Source organism: Osmerus eperlanus, chromosome 5, assembly GCF_963692335.1.
Source record: "Osmerus eperlanus chromosome 5, fOsmEpe2.1, whole genome shotgun sequence".
NCBI classification, from domain to species: Eukaryota; Metazoa; Chordata; class Actinopteri; order Osmeriformes; family Osmeridae; genus Osmerus; species Osmerus eperlanus.
The window spans coordinates 3,035,537-3,053,315 of NC_085022.1; the positions used below are offsets into that span (position 1 = coordinate 3,035,537).

The 17,779-nt window shown below is 47.2% G+C and overlaps 2 protein-coding genes across 3 annotated transcripts; one reads left to right on the forward strand and one right to left on the reverse strand.

Moving 5' to 3' along the window:
* Positions 1-3,377: 3,377 nt before the first annotated feature.
* wee2 (WEE2 oocyte meiosis inhibiting kinase) lies at positions 3,378-9,745 on the reverse strand. The gene is made up of 12 exons (XM_062461078.1): positions 9,506-9,745; positions 9,043-9,298; positions 8,682-8,896; positions 8,090-8,147; positions 7,605-7,774; positions 7,263-7,384; positions 6,738-6,884; positions 6,248-6,358; positions 5,267-5,352; positions 4,812-4,982; positions 4,147-4,295; positions 3,378-3,848 (listed from the first exon to the last, which is right to left on the reverse strand). The coding sequence occupies exons 2-12, from the start codon at positions 9,289-9,291 to the stop codon at positions 3,683-3,685; spliced, it is 1,644 nt and encodes a 547-aa protein (XP_062317062.1). The 5' UTR covers positions 9,292-9,298; positions 9,506-9,745; the 3' UTR covers positions 3,378-3,682.
* dennd11 (DENN domain containing 11) lies at positions 9,730-17,728 on the forward strand. 2 transcript variants are annotated; one of them, XR_009930452.1, is made up of 10 exons: positions 9,730-10,479; positions 11,081-11,180; positions 11,306-11,464; positions 12,274-12,433; positions 12,835-12,973; positions 13,300-13,431; positions 14,167-14,317; positions 14,564-14,632; positions 14,753-16,664; positions 17,071-17,728. XR_009930452.1 is itself a non-coding variant. In XM_062461079.1 (9 exons), exons 1-9 carry the CDS (start codon positions 10,107-10,109, stop codon positions 14,946-14,948), a joined length of 1,479 nt encoding a protein of 492 aa, XP_062317063.1. In that variant the 5' UTR covers positions 9,730-10,106; the 3' UTR covers positions 14,949-17,728. The 2 variants fall into 2 exon arrangements, 1 of the variants encoding a protein (XP_062317063.1); XM_062461079.1 differs by having other exon boundaries at positions 14,753-17,728.
* Positions 17,729-17,779: the final 51 nt, after the last annotated feature.

The following is a 17,779-nucleotide window of genomic DNA, read 5'->3' on the forward strand; positions in this document are numbered from 1 at the left end:
CAACAATGTGAATCCAAAAACATCTATATACTAGTCCTCAGGAATGCAGAGAAGACAACTATTAATTTTCTACAGTAATATTTTACCTGTAAGGCACAGGAATGATATCTTCGGGCCATCTTTTGATGCCAGGTTGTGAATTTCTTTGGCCTAAAGTAATAACTTTCAGCTGAAGTGTTCTGTCACCATTACTGAACTCAAAGTTGCTGCTAAGCAGGCCTGTATAAAGTATCTGCTAATATTTGGGGTATGCTTGATTTATTTTTGCAGTGTAGAGTAAACAATGGAAGTCCTAGAAGTACCTACAGAGATTATTCAAACAGACCTCAAATACTTTAACAGATAGGGCTCATGATTCATGCATTTGAATCAGGTTACTGCTTAAACAAGAACCACACCTGCTTAAGGCTTCTGGGTGAACTAAGCTCTATGGGTCACAAATGAATAGATGGGTTTTCAGCCATAATGGTTATAAACTGTTGCTTTTTCCATTGACAAGTAAAAGGAAGCTTTCATATCTCGAGTGTTGTAAACTGACACGTATTAATCTGAAATGTACAAAATGGAAACAGTCTGGGTTTCTAATTCTCTCAGTATCAATATTGAATTGATGGATTTGAACTGAATGGCTCTCTGAAGCCCCAACATGGCACTTTGTAAGGCATTTCCTAAATGTACAGTTTGAGACCAGAATAAATCAATAATTTAAACATTGGGTGTTTGTGTCCATGTACACTGTCCATGTAAAGTTACATGCATTTTTCTGTAATTTTCAGATTTATTTTTACACCGTACATGACATAAATGGCACTAAGAAAAAAATATGAAAATAGTCAAATAAAAAAATGTATAAAAAAAAAAACTTACTCTTAAAAATAAAGACAACTTCAGTCAAATAAAAAATAAAGACAACTTCAGTCAAATAATGCTATCATATGGTCTACCAAGGTCATTCATGGCTTCAATATTGTTTTTACATTTTTAAGCAGTGCCTACATTCACCAGAAAGCCCTTTAAATGTTTAAATGGGACTTAACGTCAGGTAACAGACAGAATTCAAGTTCAAGTTGATCCGACACATTCCAACGGTCCCTGCGAAGGTTCTAGAATCATGTTGCGATACTAGAATCAGAACAATTCTAGGGTGTTTTAGAATCGCTTGTGCTCCCAGTTCCGGTTCCATTTTTCAGAAATCACCTGGACCCTAAGTATTCCAGAGCGGTGGAGAACAGGCCACGCAGCAGGCCAGGAGCATTCTCACAAACACCCTTGACCAGCGTGAGGGCCAGGGCCATGATCACCCTCTCCCTGGGCAGGTGGTCCAGCAGAGAGTACAGACCCTGGCTTAGGACCCAGTTCACCTCCACAGCCATGTGGTTCTTCCAGGACTGGAGAGGGAGAACAGAGAACCACAGCCGGGTTATCGCAACATACACACAGATATGAAACAGAACCATGACCAGTTGTTGTTGAGGTGAAATTACACGTTTTTCTTAGGTTTAAAGAAGTTGTGTGGGTCTCCATGAATAACAATCAATTTTATTGTTACAGATACAAAATAAGAGACTATAATATAAAATAATCAAATAAATGAATTTAAGATTGAATCAAATCTAAAATATATTTATTTTTACGGTATAAACGTCTGAAGACTCACCCATACTGAGGAGGTCTGTAGCTTCTTAGTGAGGTTCTCCGTGGCCTTGGCAACCACACTCTGCTCCAGCTGGTGAGCTATCAGGATCAGATCCGCGGCCACGTTTCTCACTCCCTGAACCTCATCAACTTCAAAGCAAAACACGCGTGGGACTTTAAACACAAAACCCATCCATCCTCAGGAGGTTCCCCCTAAAATTGACTGCGATAATTTAGGAGTAGTCTAGATATAAATCTATGGGAGTCACCCGACTTTCAAGCACTGGGAATCTTACAGAATTATCCATGAAGCTGAATATCCAATACGAGCTCTACGTCCCACACACCAAACCCCAATACAGCACTTCGCTAAAACTGAGTTAGCGAGACTTACGTTAGCAATCGGTTAAGTCTACTCGACAGAACGAGTCATTGTTTAAAATGCATCATGACAACTTTTCCTGGTGAAAATCCGATATATAAGTTGTATTTTGGCCATTTACTAAATTACATTGTTTAAAAGCAAAACAGACAAACCCACCATGTCTATTCAGATCAGCTTGGGGTTGGATATCATCGATCAAGCCTCTAATGCTGCTGCTGAAATGACCATCAGTCTGAAGCTCCCCGTCATCGTGGGAGCCATTCCCCGGTGAGTTACAGTTTAAGTCTGGGGTGATCTTCAGATCTCGGGACAGAGAATCAAGCTCTCTCTGACATTCTTCGTTGTTGAAGCCCTGTTGCTGAAGGAAGGTCAGAATGACCAGTGGAGTGTTGTTAAGGACACGGACCACGTTGTTGTCGCCGCCGGTGTCCATCGCGGTCTTTCTACTCTACCTTTCACAGAAGAGCTGAAATCCGCGAGAAAAATTATGCACTTAGTTAGCAAGTTCCTTCATAGATGGGCCCGACGCAAATATTTAGATCGAACTAACGGCAATCGAACGGTAACGTTGCCCGGTAAGATGTTCATGAATCCAAAATTCCAGAACGCAACATTCAAGCTAGCTCAGAGCTAGCGGATTAAATGGATATCCATATTTGATAATAAAAATACAAAAATAAAAGTTGTACAACTTTGTTTACTCACCGTCGTTGTTTTAGAACGGACGCTAGCTAGAGAGAACACAACTCGGTGAACGATGATGCATGCGAAACATAACACGAAAAACCTCACAGCCGGTGAGGGCAGGTCGTAGTTTACATCCTTTCCCCACCCACTACTCCACAGGGTAGAATTAGCCAATCAGATAGCTATGCATTTGAATAACATGCAAATGTTAGAATATTCATGACACTTTAAATCTTAGGAAACTACAACCTCACCTAAACCACAATCGTTGTGTTTGATGATGACTTGTGGATTTAGAAAACCCTACGGTGCTCGCATCAGATAAACGGCTTGCAGTTAGATTCCTCTAGATTAGAATATGTCGTAATTGACCTGTTGCTTGCATGCAAATTGCAAAAAACGGGATCGTTTATAAAACGTGTTTCTTCAACGGAATTCTCTTCTTCACTGGCATGAATGACAAAAGCACAGGCAGTCTTTTTCAATGAAAAAAAAAAAAAAAAAAAAAGTTGTACCCTGCTTCTGTCACCTCAGATAAGCGCGTTTGGAAAGTCCCGTCTACTGTTCTGTGCTGTGGTGAACCATTGAAATGTGGTACAAGGTGCACACAAAAAATTAAGTTTATGCAAGTTAAATGTCTCAGAAGCCAAGTAAGTCATACAGAGATAACTGACTATAAAACATGTTAAAAGTTTATTTACATTGAAACAAAATAAAAACCATTGAATTTACTCATCTGAAATTGCATTCACTGGTATCTGTAACCGGTCTCAATGATGCTAAGAACCATCTTTCAAGACTCAGAAGTGCGCCACAATGAATCACTTTTCAGATAAAGTAGACCATGAACTTGGGAATTTCATCATCTTAGTATATGACAAAATAACACCATGTCTATAACCTTTGACCTCGAGTCAGTTATCATCTTTGGAGGTCTGCTTCCTTCCTAGGAAACTAGCATGCGATGATGGCCACTCAAACTCCATTGCTGGGGCATCCAAAGCTGATGGATCGTAAAGCAGTTCTCCCCACCAGCCTACGCCCAGATCTGGGCAAGGACCCAGCCTTCCCCAGCTGCTCTAGCCCAGAAGGAAGGGCCGTCTTTGGGGACAAGGCTGCCAAACGAGCCTCCTGGAGTGCTCTGTGGAGGACGAGGAGATGGACAAACTATTTAGTCCATTTAAAATGTAAAAAAATAAAAATAAATTACAACCCGAAAGGAACGTTTTATTGACTAACCTGGAAACACATGCAAGTCAGTTATCATTGTCAGTATGCATTGTTCATCAACTGAATGAGATTCGTACTTGATTAGGAAATTGCACCCTCTTGTGTATAATCTGCCAATATAGTCAACCAAACGACATATAAATCCCAATCCTTCACCCCTCCCCCTCAGGGTCAGCTCCAAGAAATGCAGTGCACCCCCCCCCCCCTACCTTTCCAACATGGCCGTCCTGAACTTCTCCTCGTTGAGCTCCAGGCGGAGCTGTGCGGCCAGCTTGCCCGCCCTCTCCTTCCTCAGGACGGGGTGGCGACACAGCGCCGAGGCAGACGGCCGCTTGGAAGGCTCAGGGTCCAGCAGCGCCTGGCGGGAGGGGAGACACCAGCCACTGCTCAAGAACCTTGATCCACTCTGCATTATTACATTACTCAGGCTACAAACCGTTACGTATGAAATGTATAAAGTTGCAAATCCTTTTTTCAATTTCTTAACGCCGTTTCACAGACGCTTTGAGCCTGTGAAATGTAATCAGATGTGATTGTACGTGGTCCTCATGTAACTTGGCTAGTCTAGTAGCCTAGAAAGAGCCTGCCGGCAGCTGAAGGTCTAGCAGGAATCACAAACCTCACGAGACCTAAAGTGCACCACTTACGCCCAGAGTGCGAATTATACAATGACAATCGGGGGGGTCAACTTCTCCAAAGGGATATATAAATGTATCGACCCCCCCGACCTGTTGTTTTTACCTCTTTTGGGGGGGTCAAAGTCTTAATTAGGGGGGTCAAACCCCCCCCCCCATCCCCCCCGTAATTCGAACCCTGCTTACGCCTCTAGCACACCATTGGGTGTGGGTTCTAATGTCCATGGTTACACCTGTACCTGAACCAGGCCTCTGAAGGCCTCCGACAGCTCCTGGGTGAGGCAGGGCAGCTCGGCCTTCCTCAGGTGGTGCCACTGCTCTCCGTTCTGAGGCAGCGGAGGTGCCCCTGCGGCAAGCAGCACCGTGAGGCCCAGGGAAAAGATGTCTGCCTTTGGGAGGTGGCTGTAGTCCTGAACAACCGAAAAATTGTTTTAGTTTAGATGCCCGATATACTCCGTCAGTGTGGTTAGGATACACCGATGCATACCAACTGCCTGAATCATTTTCTGCAGGGGCGTAGACTTCCTTTTTGAAAACAGCAAATCTTGTTACCCTCACTTTTCACCAAGAAGACAACAGCTACATCCTCAGTTATAAACAGCTGTCCCACCCACATTTGAAAACAAACCTTTGCCCCTGATTTTTCACATAGTAAAACTAAAGTTAAGTTGAAAAGAAAGTTGTTGTGGTTTACCTCATGAAGAACCTCACTGGCCAGGAAGCGACTGTCTCCCTCCTCCACCTGCACACTCCTGATGGAGGTCACATGACCCAGGTCACCTACACACAAACCAGAGGTCAGCTGCCCGCCAGTCGTTCCTGCATGTCTACATCTCAGCTAGACTCTTTGCTAATGGTTCCCATCAACATCAGCAAGGGCATAACCATGGTTTAGACATTGGGGGGGAGGGTCCAAATGAATACTCTTCCCCATAATTTTTTGTTGTTGTGCATTGCCTACAATTCTATATTTATATATGAAAATTTGCACATTTAGAACATAGTTTCAAGGACTACATTGACCATTTGAATTCACATATAAAGGAATAGTGTAATTTCTCCCGAGACAGTGCCCCTTTGCTTACACATTTAGCTCAGTGTTAGGTTACTTACTGTCTGGAAAAAAAAAAAAAGCGTATGCTTGGCTGCTGGTCCAGTTTTCTCCGCTTTTTAGGTAACCTCAAATCCTCCATTACTCTACCTCCTCTCCAACAAGTTAACTAACGTTACTTTCTTTGCTCTCAACTGACTGACGAAAAAGTGTTAGGTAACCATGACAATGCAAGGTGGATTCAAACTAAATCACACAAGTGTACAATTAGGAGGGGGGATTCACACATATTTTTCTTAACAAACAGAAATAAATAAGACATAACAAGAGACCGATCCATTGACAGGGTTCATAAAAGGAGAACATATATTTTACATATTTTCTGCTGTATATTGGGGGGGCCAGATTGGTATTTTCTCAATATTGGGGGGGACATGACCTCCCCAAAGAATGCGTGGTTACGCCCTTGAACATCACTCTCCAAACGTTAGCAGAGGGCAGCTATTAGATCATTATCAAGCTAATTTGCTGAGGGAAACATCGCCCTAAAACAATCACATTTCCACAGTTGCTGAGGGAAACCTGCATACACTTTAGGTCTGTACAAGGTATTGCAGTGTTTACCAATCTTATAGACTACCCCAGTTGGTATGCCTTCATCCTCCCCCTCCTCATCCTCGCTCTCGGCCTCTCCCCCTGCACTGGAGCGGGGCGGCTGGCAGATGAAGATGTTACCTGCAAGGCCCCAGAGGAAGAGAAGGTAAGAGGAAACGTAGCACCCAGGGGCGTAGGTTTGTTTTCAAATGTGGGTGGAACAGCTTTTTGAAGTGGCCGTTAAATGTAATTTTCTAAATAAAAAGTGTGTGTGTGTGTGTGTGTGTGGGGGGGGGGGGGGACTGATTTGCTGTTGTCTTCAAGTATCAAGTATCATTGCTATTGCCATTGACCATTGCTATGGATAATAACACCATATAATCAACAAGTATCATAAAACCTATGCCCCTGGTTCTTTCCACCATAACAACTTGGGCCTCCTGTTCAGAGTTCCTGGGGATAAGTGTGACAAAAACGGCTCAAAATAGTGGACGGTTAAAACGACAGAAGAGAGACTAACTGGGTTTGATGTCCAGGTGCACCAGACCAGTGCTGTGGATGTACTTGAGACCCATGGACACCTGGAGGAGCAGGTCCCTTAGCTCAGGCTCTGTGAGCATCTCTCCCTGGACATCCTTCTGCACTATCACGTCATGGAGACTCCCACCTGTGGGGCAAGCGAGGAAGACAGAACAACCTGAACCAGGGGTGTAGGCAGATGTGGCTGGGACACGAAACATACACCACTGTCACCACTGTCTCGTACACATCATCCAGCCCAGCTACCTGGGTTGACCTTGGCCGGGTTTCCCAGATTCGTTAAGAAGCTCTTAACGCTAAGAGCTTCTTAAGAACGCTCCTAGAACGGTCCTAAGAAGCTCTTAGCGTTAAGAGCTTCTTAACGAATCTGGGAAAACCGGCCCTTGTTGGTAGAGGTGTAAAATACAAAGATTTTTATTCATTTGAGGATTAAATCGCCTGACCATACATTTTTCACCCAGCGTTTGGTTCTATTTCTCGCTGAACTTGAACGACCTCAACTCACCATCGCAGTACTCGTTCTGTATGATCATGTGATCGTCCTCCGCCCAGGCGGAATAGTAACGGACGACATGCGGGTGGTGTCCGAGAACAGCGTGGGCATACACCTCCTTCAGAGCCAGCTGTCTGGAGGAGAAATCGAACACCACTCAGAACTCACTGAAGAGCTCACCACAGCCAGGGTGTTGTAGAGGGAAGTGCTTGCGCATTCATTTAAAAACATTTTTTTCCCTATTAAAAAGGTGGTTAAGAAATGAACATGCTTAATATACAAATTGGTTGTGTGCCTGTAAATAGCCTGAAATAATGTACTCAATCGTGGGTGATATTAGTGTGTTTGACTCACTCGCTGGCCGAGCCCGCGAGCGGCTGACGGGATCGCTTGATTGCGTACAAGCATCCATCCAGCCTCTTCACGCATTTAAACACCGTTCCAAACTCCCCCGCGCCGATACGCCCCAACTCCAGGAATTCGCTCTCATATCTAGACAGCATGAAGGCCTCCACGGCCCGTCTCTGTGGACAGACGGAATGACGGATGGAAACTCGGCTGTGTGTGGAGAGCACGTGCGTACTTTGACTTACGCAGTCATGATGATCAGAAAAGGGAGCAGAAGGATATTTATGAGGACTGAGATAGACGCGCAAAATATAAAACAGATGGGATGGCTAGAATACAAAGACAGGAAATGAGCCAGTGAATCACTAAGTGCTGGGAAAAAAACACCGCCCGGAGAGATAAAAAAAAAGTGGAGGCGGAGCAGAAACGACAGCAACTCGTGCATCATAAATCATTAACGGAAGCCGTTCAGAGGAAAATAAGTAGCCTACCTTTGGCGGTAGAAATGCTTCGTCATCCTCTTCAGATGACGCCAGGCTGTTCTTTATTCTGAGAGATGACAGTTGTCACTAGAACCAGTTACTCATGATACAATGAGCCAAGGCCGTAGCCATGGCGTCAACATTGGGGGGTGTCCCTCCCCCCCCCCCCCCAATATTATGATTACGGCCCTGCAATGAGCACACGGCCATGATTGCAGGAACCGTTGCACGGATGTTGGGAAAGTAGTGCAGCTTTGACAACGACCTTCCTCAAGCCCCCATTAGGGGGCCCTATACACCTGTCAGTCACACGGCAAACAATCTACATCTGAGTCGGAAAATCTTGTTTTTAGATTTTAAATGTAGTTGAGCTAGTTTCTAGTAGGCCTATAAAATGACTTTTCTAGTGACTTAAATTATTTAAAAAATGTCATCGAGGGATATTGTCTTGTCCTACTGCACTGCAGCTAAATTTAGCCTACCGGTTTTAAGCACGCTCATAAGATTTTTGCACTTCAATTAGATAGGGCATTTTTGCAGTGCAGGACATTGATGTCCACTTTCAACCCCTTAAAGTCTCTGCAGTATCAAACCGGAGCACCTGTGCTTGTAGTTGTAGTCATCCTCCTCTTCTTCATTCAGTCGGTTCTTCCTCTTGTTGTTACAGCTGTTCCTGGAGACCGTGTCAGGGGTGAACGGGTTCACGTTAACAGATGGGATACGGTCGGGGTCAGTCAAAGTGGCGAAATGTAGTGCTCTCTGGCCGCGGCAGGCCTTGGTGCTGGAGTAGGGAAGGACGCTCTTGGTCAGCAGGCTCTGGAGGGGGCGAGGGGGTCAATATGGTTGATTTAGGAATTCACTCAAATTGTGAGGGGTAATCGAGAGGGCCCGTGAAATGCAAAAGATATGAAGGTGATTCAGATTATAATGAACGGTTGACCATCAGTGATTAAAAGGCCTACCTTAGGAGTGCTGGGAGAGTCACAGAGCCTAAGTTTCCTCCATGCGGCATATGGTATGGGGGTGGTGGGGGTGGTGGAGATAGCGTTGCCCCTTCGATGACGTGTCGCCTTGGGAGTCCGACATGGGTCACGAGGACTCTGGATCTGAGGAGCTCGTGGGAACCAGTCATCTGAACTGCTGTCGCTGCTCCCATCCTCGCCACAGCTTGAGAAGTCGAGCTTTTGCACCGCTCTCTCACTCAACTCCATCCCCAGACTCGTAACGACAGGAACGTTTTTAAACATTTTAAATGCAACGTTTTAATTTAAAGTTTTCCATTTCATTCAAGTTCACTCCCTTACTCTGCGCGAGCACATGGGTGCCAGATACAACCTTTGCAAAACACAAGTTCCACGATGACGAACAACCAATGTCACATTCTAATTTAACTAACTAACACGAAATAGTATATAAGTAATTTACCTTCTCACGGTCTTTGCCTTTCCAGAGTAACCTACCAGCACCACGCTCAAATTTCAAGTAAATTCCGAGTATGTAAATGAGCAGTGTTAAGGTTTGCCTCTTTATCAAATCCTGCAGGCTATATCTAATTGGCTCGAAGTTTGTTGGGTTTGTTTGTCAGCTCATTACACACCTGCCACAGCTAAAGTAAGAAAGCACTATTCGTCGTTTAGAAATAGTGATAATGGAAAGAAAGTTGTAGTAGCTGTGACACTTGCTAGTTAACACAACCACTTGCATTGCCTGAGTTAATAAAAAATATTTATTGAAAGACAGCGGTCAGCAAACATGCTGATAAATGCCGCTTGACAAAACATAAACCACGTGAGCGGAAGTGTTTGACATCATCAAAACACCGAGCCGTTCGGTGAAGCGGGCAGGTTGGAGCGGGTTGTTCAGGCGTAGCTATGTTCTCCGTGCTACAAATACCAAGAACCCCGTGGAGAGAACAGGGTGAAGCCGTGGTCGGTAATTAAGTCAGTCGGTTATTTTGTCTTGGAGGGTGTGGAAGAAATTTGGTCCCGGACTTGTGTTGTTTTCTCCGTTCTGGCACAGCAGCATCATGGTTGAGCAGTCGGACCGCGCTCCGCTCCTGGACTGGGAGGAGATCCAACCGGGAGAACCGCCCCAGGCGGTACCGTCAACCGTACCAGTGAAGGAAAATGCATCTGAGACATGTACACCAGATTGGCGGGCACCGGGCAGCGTCGTGCCGGGCATCGAGAGCACCGTCATTTCTGGCGATTTGGCAAGTGCAGTTGTGAACAGCGTGCACTTGAGAATACCAGAGTATAGTGGACCGGGGTGGGATGTTTCAAGTCCCACAGAGTCTAACCATATGTTCCCGGGAATATCAGTAAAAAACTGTTTAACGGAATGGGAGGAGAAGGACCAGATTGTGGCTGTGTTTGTGGTCACCTTTGACACCAGATCAGGTGAGTCATAGAGCAACACTTGGGTAGGAGTGCGACACCGTAGATGACGTTGCAAGAAAATAGTTCGTATTTGCTATGCAACTCCAGGTCCGGCTATCTCGCAGCACTATTCAAATAAAAGGGCACAGCAGCACAAAGGCAGAAACACCGTGAGTTATTCTATTGCAAGGATTCTGGAAAGGTGGAATTCTTATAAAAACGCATTGGAAGATTTTTCACTTTCTCATGTTTACAGTTAAAAACACAAGCTAGTCTGATCAAGTTCACCATGAACGCAGGTTTACCCAAAACACACGATCCTTCGCATTAACTTATGTTGCTGACTTTCACCACTTCCTTTTTGCCTGTGAGAGATGAAAATAGGGAAGGGAAGAAGACAGCCTCAGGGAAAAAAAAACAGATCTTTATTTAGTTTTAGTTTTGGGGCCTTTTCCAGCTTTTATTGATAGACAGGAAAGCAGGGAGAGAGAGAGGGGGGGGGACTTGCAGGAAATGGCCTGGGTCAGAATCGAACCCGGGTCCCTGTAACAGCCTCAGCCTTAGTGGTATGCTCTTCCTCTTGTTGTTAGAGAGAACAGCACGGTCTGTGTGTGTGCTTTAGGTAACATGGTGGAATGGTGTCTGCCTAAAGACGTGGATCTGGAGGGCGTGGAGTTCAAGTCCATGGCCAGCGGCTCACACCGGATCGCCAACGACTTCATGTAAGGTGCACAAACACGCATCCAGACACACCTCACTGTACACCTCGAGATACACACAGTATAATCACTAGAATCCGGCCACGATCACCAGAATGTGTAATCTTCTTTTTGTGTTTGCACCCCAGATATTTCCGTAAAGGACGCTATTTTGGCCTGGCCTGTTTTGCCAACATGCCCGTAGAGAGTGAGCTGGAGAGAGGGGCGAGGATGAAGTCTGTGGGCATCCTGTCCCCATCCTACACGCTGCTGTACCGCTACATGCACTTCCTGGAGAACCAAGTGAGGTGAGTACCTGTCTGTCTGACGGCACCTCGTTTCTCTTCTCTTTGGGACCTTCTTTCCTGTGTCCATCCTCATTTTCATCTCTCTGCAGGGGCCTGGGTTCGAATCCAGCCTGGGCTCCTTTGCTGCATGTCTTCCCTTCTGTCTGTCTGTCTGTCTGTCTGTCTGTCTGTGTCTCTCTCTCTCTCTCTCTCTCTCTCTCTCTCTCTCTCTCTCTCTCTCTCTCGGGCCTTTCATGTCACACACAAATAACATCCCAATGAAGCATAAAAAACATAAAATAAAATAAAAATGCCCCAAAAAGATTAATTAAAAGAAGAGTCTGTCTTGTTGTAGGCAGGGGTCTACAGTAGCGCAAAGAAGTGTTTACAGAATGAAATTGGCATCAAGATCATTCCCCAGGCTCCTGGGTGTAGTGTCTGAAAACACTCTGTTCCAGCTGGTGTTTATCTTGGAATGATCCTCAACAGATCACAGAGAGACATGATCAATAGTTTCATCTGTTATCCCCAGAGTTGGATGGTGCGGTATGATGATCTCACTCTGGCCCAAACATCTCCCAGCCAGGCTTCTCCTGGGGCTGTCAGTCATTCTCAGATGTTACACATAATCTCTCTCCCCCCAGACAAATATATTTAACAGGAGCATCTTCAATAAAAAAAAAAGCGGTCTCACCCACATTTGAAAACAAACCTAGACCCAGGCTCCTAGCTATAGCTGTTGCCATTTTAAACCATCAGAACTCCAACGTACAGAGAACCACTGAGAAACTGCCTTCGCTAGTTTTAAAACCGTACTTTGTGTTTGTCAGACACCAGCTGAAGTGCCCAGGCCAGTATTTCCCCCTGGAGGCCTTTTACGAAGACAAGAAGGCTGTGCTGCCCCCTGCAGAGAACGGGCTGGTCACTCTCTGCCCCAGCAGCGTCTGGACGGCAGCCCCCATCAACCGCTGCATGCACCCAGAGATGAAGGTCAGGAGGGAGTAGAGAACCGACTGAGGAGGGGGAGGATGAGGGAGAGGATGAGGTGGAGGGGTATGGAGGGTGGGAGGAGAAGGGGGATGAGGCAGGAGGAGAGGAAGGGGAAGTAGGAGGGGGAGGAAGAAGGGGGGGAAAGGATGAGGTGGAAGGTGGGGGGGAGGGGGATGTACTGTTTCTGGTTAGAGAGAGTGGGCACGGGTACGCTCTTAGGACCCTTTCTTCATATGCGTTGTGATGGTAGGAAGAGATGCACAAGAAAGGAGAGGGCTGCTTGGTGTGTTTGTGTTCAAGATGCTGCTTCCTCCAGACAGGACCCTGGTTCACAGATAACCAGGCTGCATCCTGTAGCTGACCTGGCTGTGTCTGTGCCCTCCCTCCCTCTCTCCCTCCAGATCACCCACCCAGCAGGATGCATGTCCCAGTTCATCCAGTTCTTCGGGGAGCAGATCATGGTGTTGTGGAAGTTCGCTCTGCTCAGGAAGCGCATCCTCATCTTCTCCTCCCCTCCTGTAGGGGTGGTCTGCTATAGGGGTGAGGGATGCAGCTGCTGACCCTCGCACACACACACACACACACACACGTGTGTTTACGATTGCGGGATTAATAAAGGTTTCTCTTTATGAAACACCATTTCTCTGTTGTTGTTCTGGTTGTGTATCCTAACATGAGTGTGTCTGTTGGCCCTACAGTGTACTGTTGTTGTTCTGGTTGTGTATCCTAACATGAGTGTGTCTGTTGGCCCCTACAGTGTACTGCTGTTGCTGCCTGGCTAACATGAGTGTGTCTGTTGGCCCTACAGTGTACTGCTGTTTTTCCGGTTGTGTATCCTAACATGAGTGTGTCTGTTGGCCCTACAGTGTACTGCTGTTGCTGCCTGGCTAACATGTCCATCCCCGGGCTGGGCGTGTCCGTGCCGGAGCTCCGCCCCTTCTTCTACATCAACGTGGCAGACATCGCCACCCTGGAGACGGAGGTGTCGTACGTAGCCTGTGAGTGCCAACCCCGGGGCTTCTGGAGATGAGGCCCTGAGTACTGCATGAGGACAGAACCTTAGCAGGGCCGAGCATCCTGAGTACTGCGCGAGGACAGAACCTTAGCAGGGCCGAGCATCCTGAGTACTGCGCGAGGACAGAACCTTAGCAGGGCCGAGCATCCTGAGTACTGCGTGAGGACAGAACCTTAGCAGGGCCGAGCATCCTGAGTACTGCGCGAGGACAGAACCTTAGCAGGGCCGAGCATCCTGAGTACTGCGCGAGGACAGAACCTTAGCAGGGCCGAGCATCCTGAGTACTGCGCGAGGACAGAACCTTAGCAGGGCCGAGCATCCTGAGTACTGCGCGAGGACAGAACCTTAGCAGGGCCGAGCATCCTGAGTACTGCGCGAGGACAGAACCTTAGCAGGGCCGAGCATCCTGAGTACTGCGCGAGGACAGAACCTTAGCAGGGCCGAGCATCCTGAGTACTGCGCGAGGACAGAACCTTAGCAGGGCCGAGCATCCTGAGTACTGCGCGAGGACAGAACCTTAGCAGGGCCGAGCATCCTGAGTACTGCGCGAGGACAGAACCTTAGCAGGGCCGAGCATCCTGAGTACTGCGCGAGGACAGAACCTTAGCAGGGCCGAGCATCCTGAGTACTGCGCGAGGACAGAACCTTAGCAGGGCCGAGGATCCGGCTCATGTTTACAACATGTTTTAACCTGCTGTGTTTGTGTGTGTGTGTTCAGGCACGACGGAGAAGATATTCGAGGAGAAGAAGGAGCTGTATGACGTGTATGTTGATAACCAGAACGTGAAGACGCACAGAGACCGACTGGGACCCCTGCTCCGGCTGAACGAGGCAGACAAGGAGAAGTACAGGAAACTAAGTGAACAGAGGTAGAATCGCATTTTATTTAAAAAATATATATATTTGATAAAACACTAAAGCCCAGACATGGATTAAGACTAATCCTAGACTAAAACGTTTTCAATGGAGCTCTTCATATCATTTTTTTCTTCAGGATTAGGCTTAATCCATGTCAGGGAAACTGGGCCTACATCTTGTAAATAGGTTATTTGCCCATTATACCTCCACTACAATGTGTTCCTAATGGAAAGGTTATGATCTTCTTTTTGTCTTAGGCAACTGCTGCTGTACTCCCAAGAAGTGGATGAAGACTGCACCTCAAATGACGAGGACCTCTTTGTTCTGTGAGTGTTTTTTAAATTTTTATATATATATATTTTTTAGCCTGTGCTTTCTTTTAGTTTTGGCAAACTGGGACTTGTGTTGAAATTGTACTTCTCCCCTCCACCCTCTCCTCCCTCCAGGTTCTTCATGGAGCAGAACAACAGGATCTTCCAGATCCTGTCGGAGGTGGCGGGGAGCTCGGACCGTACTCTGACCGCTGAGCATGTGAGGGCGATGGGCCTGGACCCCCAGGGAGACCGCCTCTTCCTGGTGGACCTGCTGGAGCTGTACGGCATCGACGCCATGCTGGTCATAGACAACCCCTGCTGCCACTGAAAACTCTGGACAACCTTTTTGAGGCCTTCTTGGATCTAACACCCCTGAACTGCCCCCCTCTGGAAGGCCCTGTCACCCCAAAACTGCCCCCTTCTTGAAGGCCCTGTCATCCCAGAACTGCCCCCTTCTTGAAGGCCCTGTCAGTCCAGGATGTTTATCCCAGGACAGGGATGTTTATTTCTCATATCATTTCAAAACGTGTTGCCCAGTCCTGTATCATTTCAATATTCACAAAGAAGAGGGGAGGCCTTCTGCTGCGAAACCTCACTTCTATATTACAGCATCAGTACTGTATTGAACGGTTGTTTATCTCAATTAGTTTTTCGCCGTCTTCTGGACATTGGTGCAAATGAACATCAATTGTTGCGTAGTGTTCTAGATTCGATGTTCTAGGGACGCGTTGGTCACACCGGTGTGACGCTACGCGTGAAAGGGTTGCCACTGTACGACAAACTCATGAACAAAATCGGATGTACATGTGGTCTCACCTTAAAAAAAAAAAAAAAAAGGGAAAGGGACAAAATGATTTTTATGACCTCATCATGTGAAAGGGACATTGTGTTTGTTAGGACTGCAGCTGGCGAAGGTGGAGTCACCTGTTGAGCCGAGACTGATAAGAGAATTCCCATGAAAGGCTGTCACCTCAGTGGGAGCGCCCTCTGGTCTGGTCATGTTGATCTTCTGACTTCTGGGGGAAGATCACTGCCTGAACGCCGCCTGAACACGGTCACGTGTGCGGTGACTTATCCTGAGCTGTGTAACGTTTCATCACAGTTCTTACACTTGTCCCGTGAACAACTAATCTAGGGAAACCTCAACGAATGTGAATTACACAACCCTAATCGACTCCTGCTGCATCTCAACCACAGACTTTATCCATGTTGACTGAATAATATTTTCTGTGCTCCTTTAGGACCTATGTCGGTTCTGGCCCTGTGTTAGGGTGAGTAGTGCACTGATGGAAGGAGAGGGCAGGCAGTGTGAGCTAGCTGGTGCTGTTCTGGAGGAAGTTCTCTCTCTGCTGAGTCTTGCTCTGGGATTCAAACCACCTCCACTGCAATCACTGTATTTAAGATGAAATGGGTGGTGAATCTAGAACTTCCTAGACTCATAGCTAATTCCCCCCCAGGCCAGTTTTTAGCTGTGTGTGATTTATAATGTAAATGTACTGTTCCGTACGGTCGCTGTTAGCTATATGGTCTGATTGAATTCTCCTGATCTGAACCACAGTGGGCTATGAGAACTGTGAGAGAATAAAACTGCAGGAGAGTCTCTTGTTGTCTGGGACAGTTCTGGAGAAAGGCTTCGCCAGTCTGTCAGACACAGAGAGCTCTTTGTGTGCTCTGTGTCCTGGAGAGGCCGTTCCTGGGGTTGAAGAGAGGGGGACCACCCTTCACCAGGCAGACAGGCCCCATGTCTTCTGCATGAAGGGGTCCTCTCTAACTCTCTCTTTCCTTCTCTGTCTCTCTCGTTTTTCTATTTCTTTTAAACACCGCTCCATTCATTATGGTTTGAATTCCAGTTGGTCCTCGTCTTGGGGGGAAGAGCTGAGTGTCTCTTGAATGGGGGCCTGCCCCTTTTGTTGGCCCCCTAATGAACTGAGCTGTCAGCCCAAATGGATCTGTAGTCACTGATGTGAATGGGGACATCCTGAAAGTTCAGACTGGAGTCAGAATGTTCAGAGACACTTTTCGACGAGCCCCCAGTCCCACCCAGGTGAGACCCCAGTCCCACCCAGGTGAAACCCCCAGTCCCACCCAGGTGAAACCCCAGTCCCACCCAGGTGAAACCCCCAGTCCCACCCAGGTGAGCCCCCAGTCCCACCCAGGTGAGACCCCAGTCCCACCCAGGTGAAACCCCCAGTCCCACCCAGGTGAAACCCCCAGTCCCACCCAGGTGAGACCCCAGTCCCACCCAGGTGAAACCCCCAGTCCCACCCAGGTGAAACCCCCAGTCCCACCCAGGTGAAACCCCAGTCCCACCCAGGTGAAACCCCCAGTCCCACCCAGGTGAAACCCCCAGTCCCACCCAGGTGAAACCCCCAGTCCCACCCAGGTGAAACCCCCAGTCCCACACAGGTGAGACCCCAGTCCCACCCAGGTGAGACCCCAGTCCCACCCAGGTGAAACCCCAGGCCATTCATGAGACTTCAGCCTGGGGAAGTTACGAGAGGCCCGGACCCCTGTATGGGTTAATAACTTCACGCCTCCATCATCGCAGGGTAAACTTGACGGTTTGTCAGCGGCTGGTGTGTTTGACGTCCCGGCTCCTGTCAACAGAGAAGATGTTAGGTGTCTGTTGTCCTCCTCACCACACAGCAGGTCCCCACTGCGCTGGATCTCCTGGTTGTTCTGCAGGTGTGTTTACCTGGAGCTCTGTGTCAGTCTGGGGAATGTACAGGACACACACGCACTGTCTGAAATGCCTTCTTTGTGGACTCATTCACGTACCTTAACCAGCATTCGGTCATCTGACTTTATTTGTACAGTGTGCCTCCTCACTGAATGTCAATAGAGCAAATCTGTATTACACACATGGCAGTATGCAACAGTCTTCACACAGTCTGGACTGTTCTCAGTGTGCTTCGTAACCGCAATGTGAATCAACACTGCACTCACAGCTATAGCTAACTTAACACAGTAACCTGCCCTAGTTCCATGGTAGGTGACGTCAGTTGGGCACACAGCCTGAGGAACTCGATGACCTGAGTCTCTCTCCTGAGGTTGGTTAATGACGGGTACACAGTACTGCCATTGTGAAACAATAAAACTGTTATCTGATGTTTTTGTCAGTGTGATTATGATATGCAGACTACACCTCCAAAGTGATTA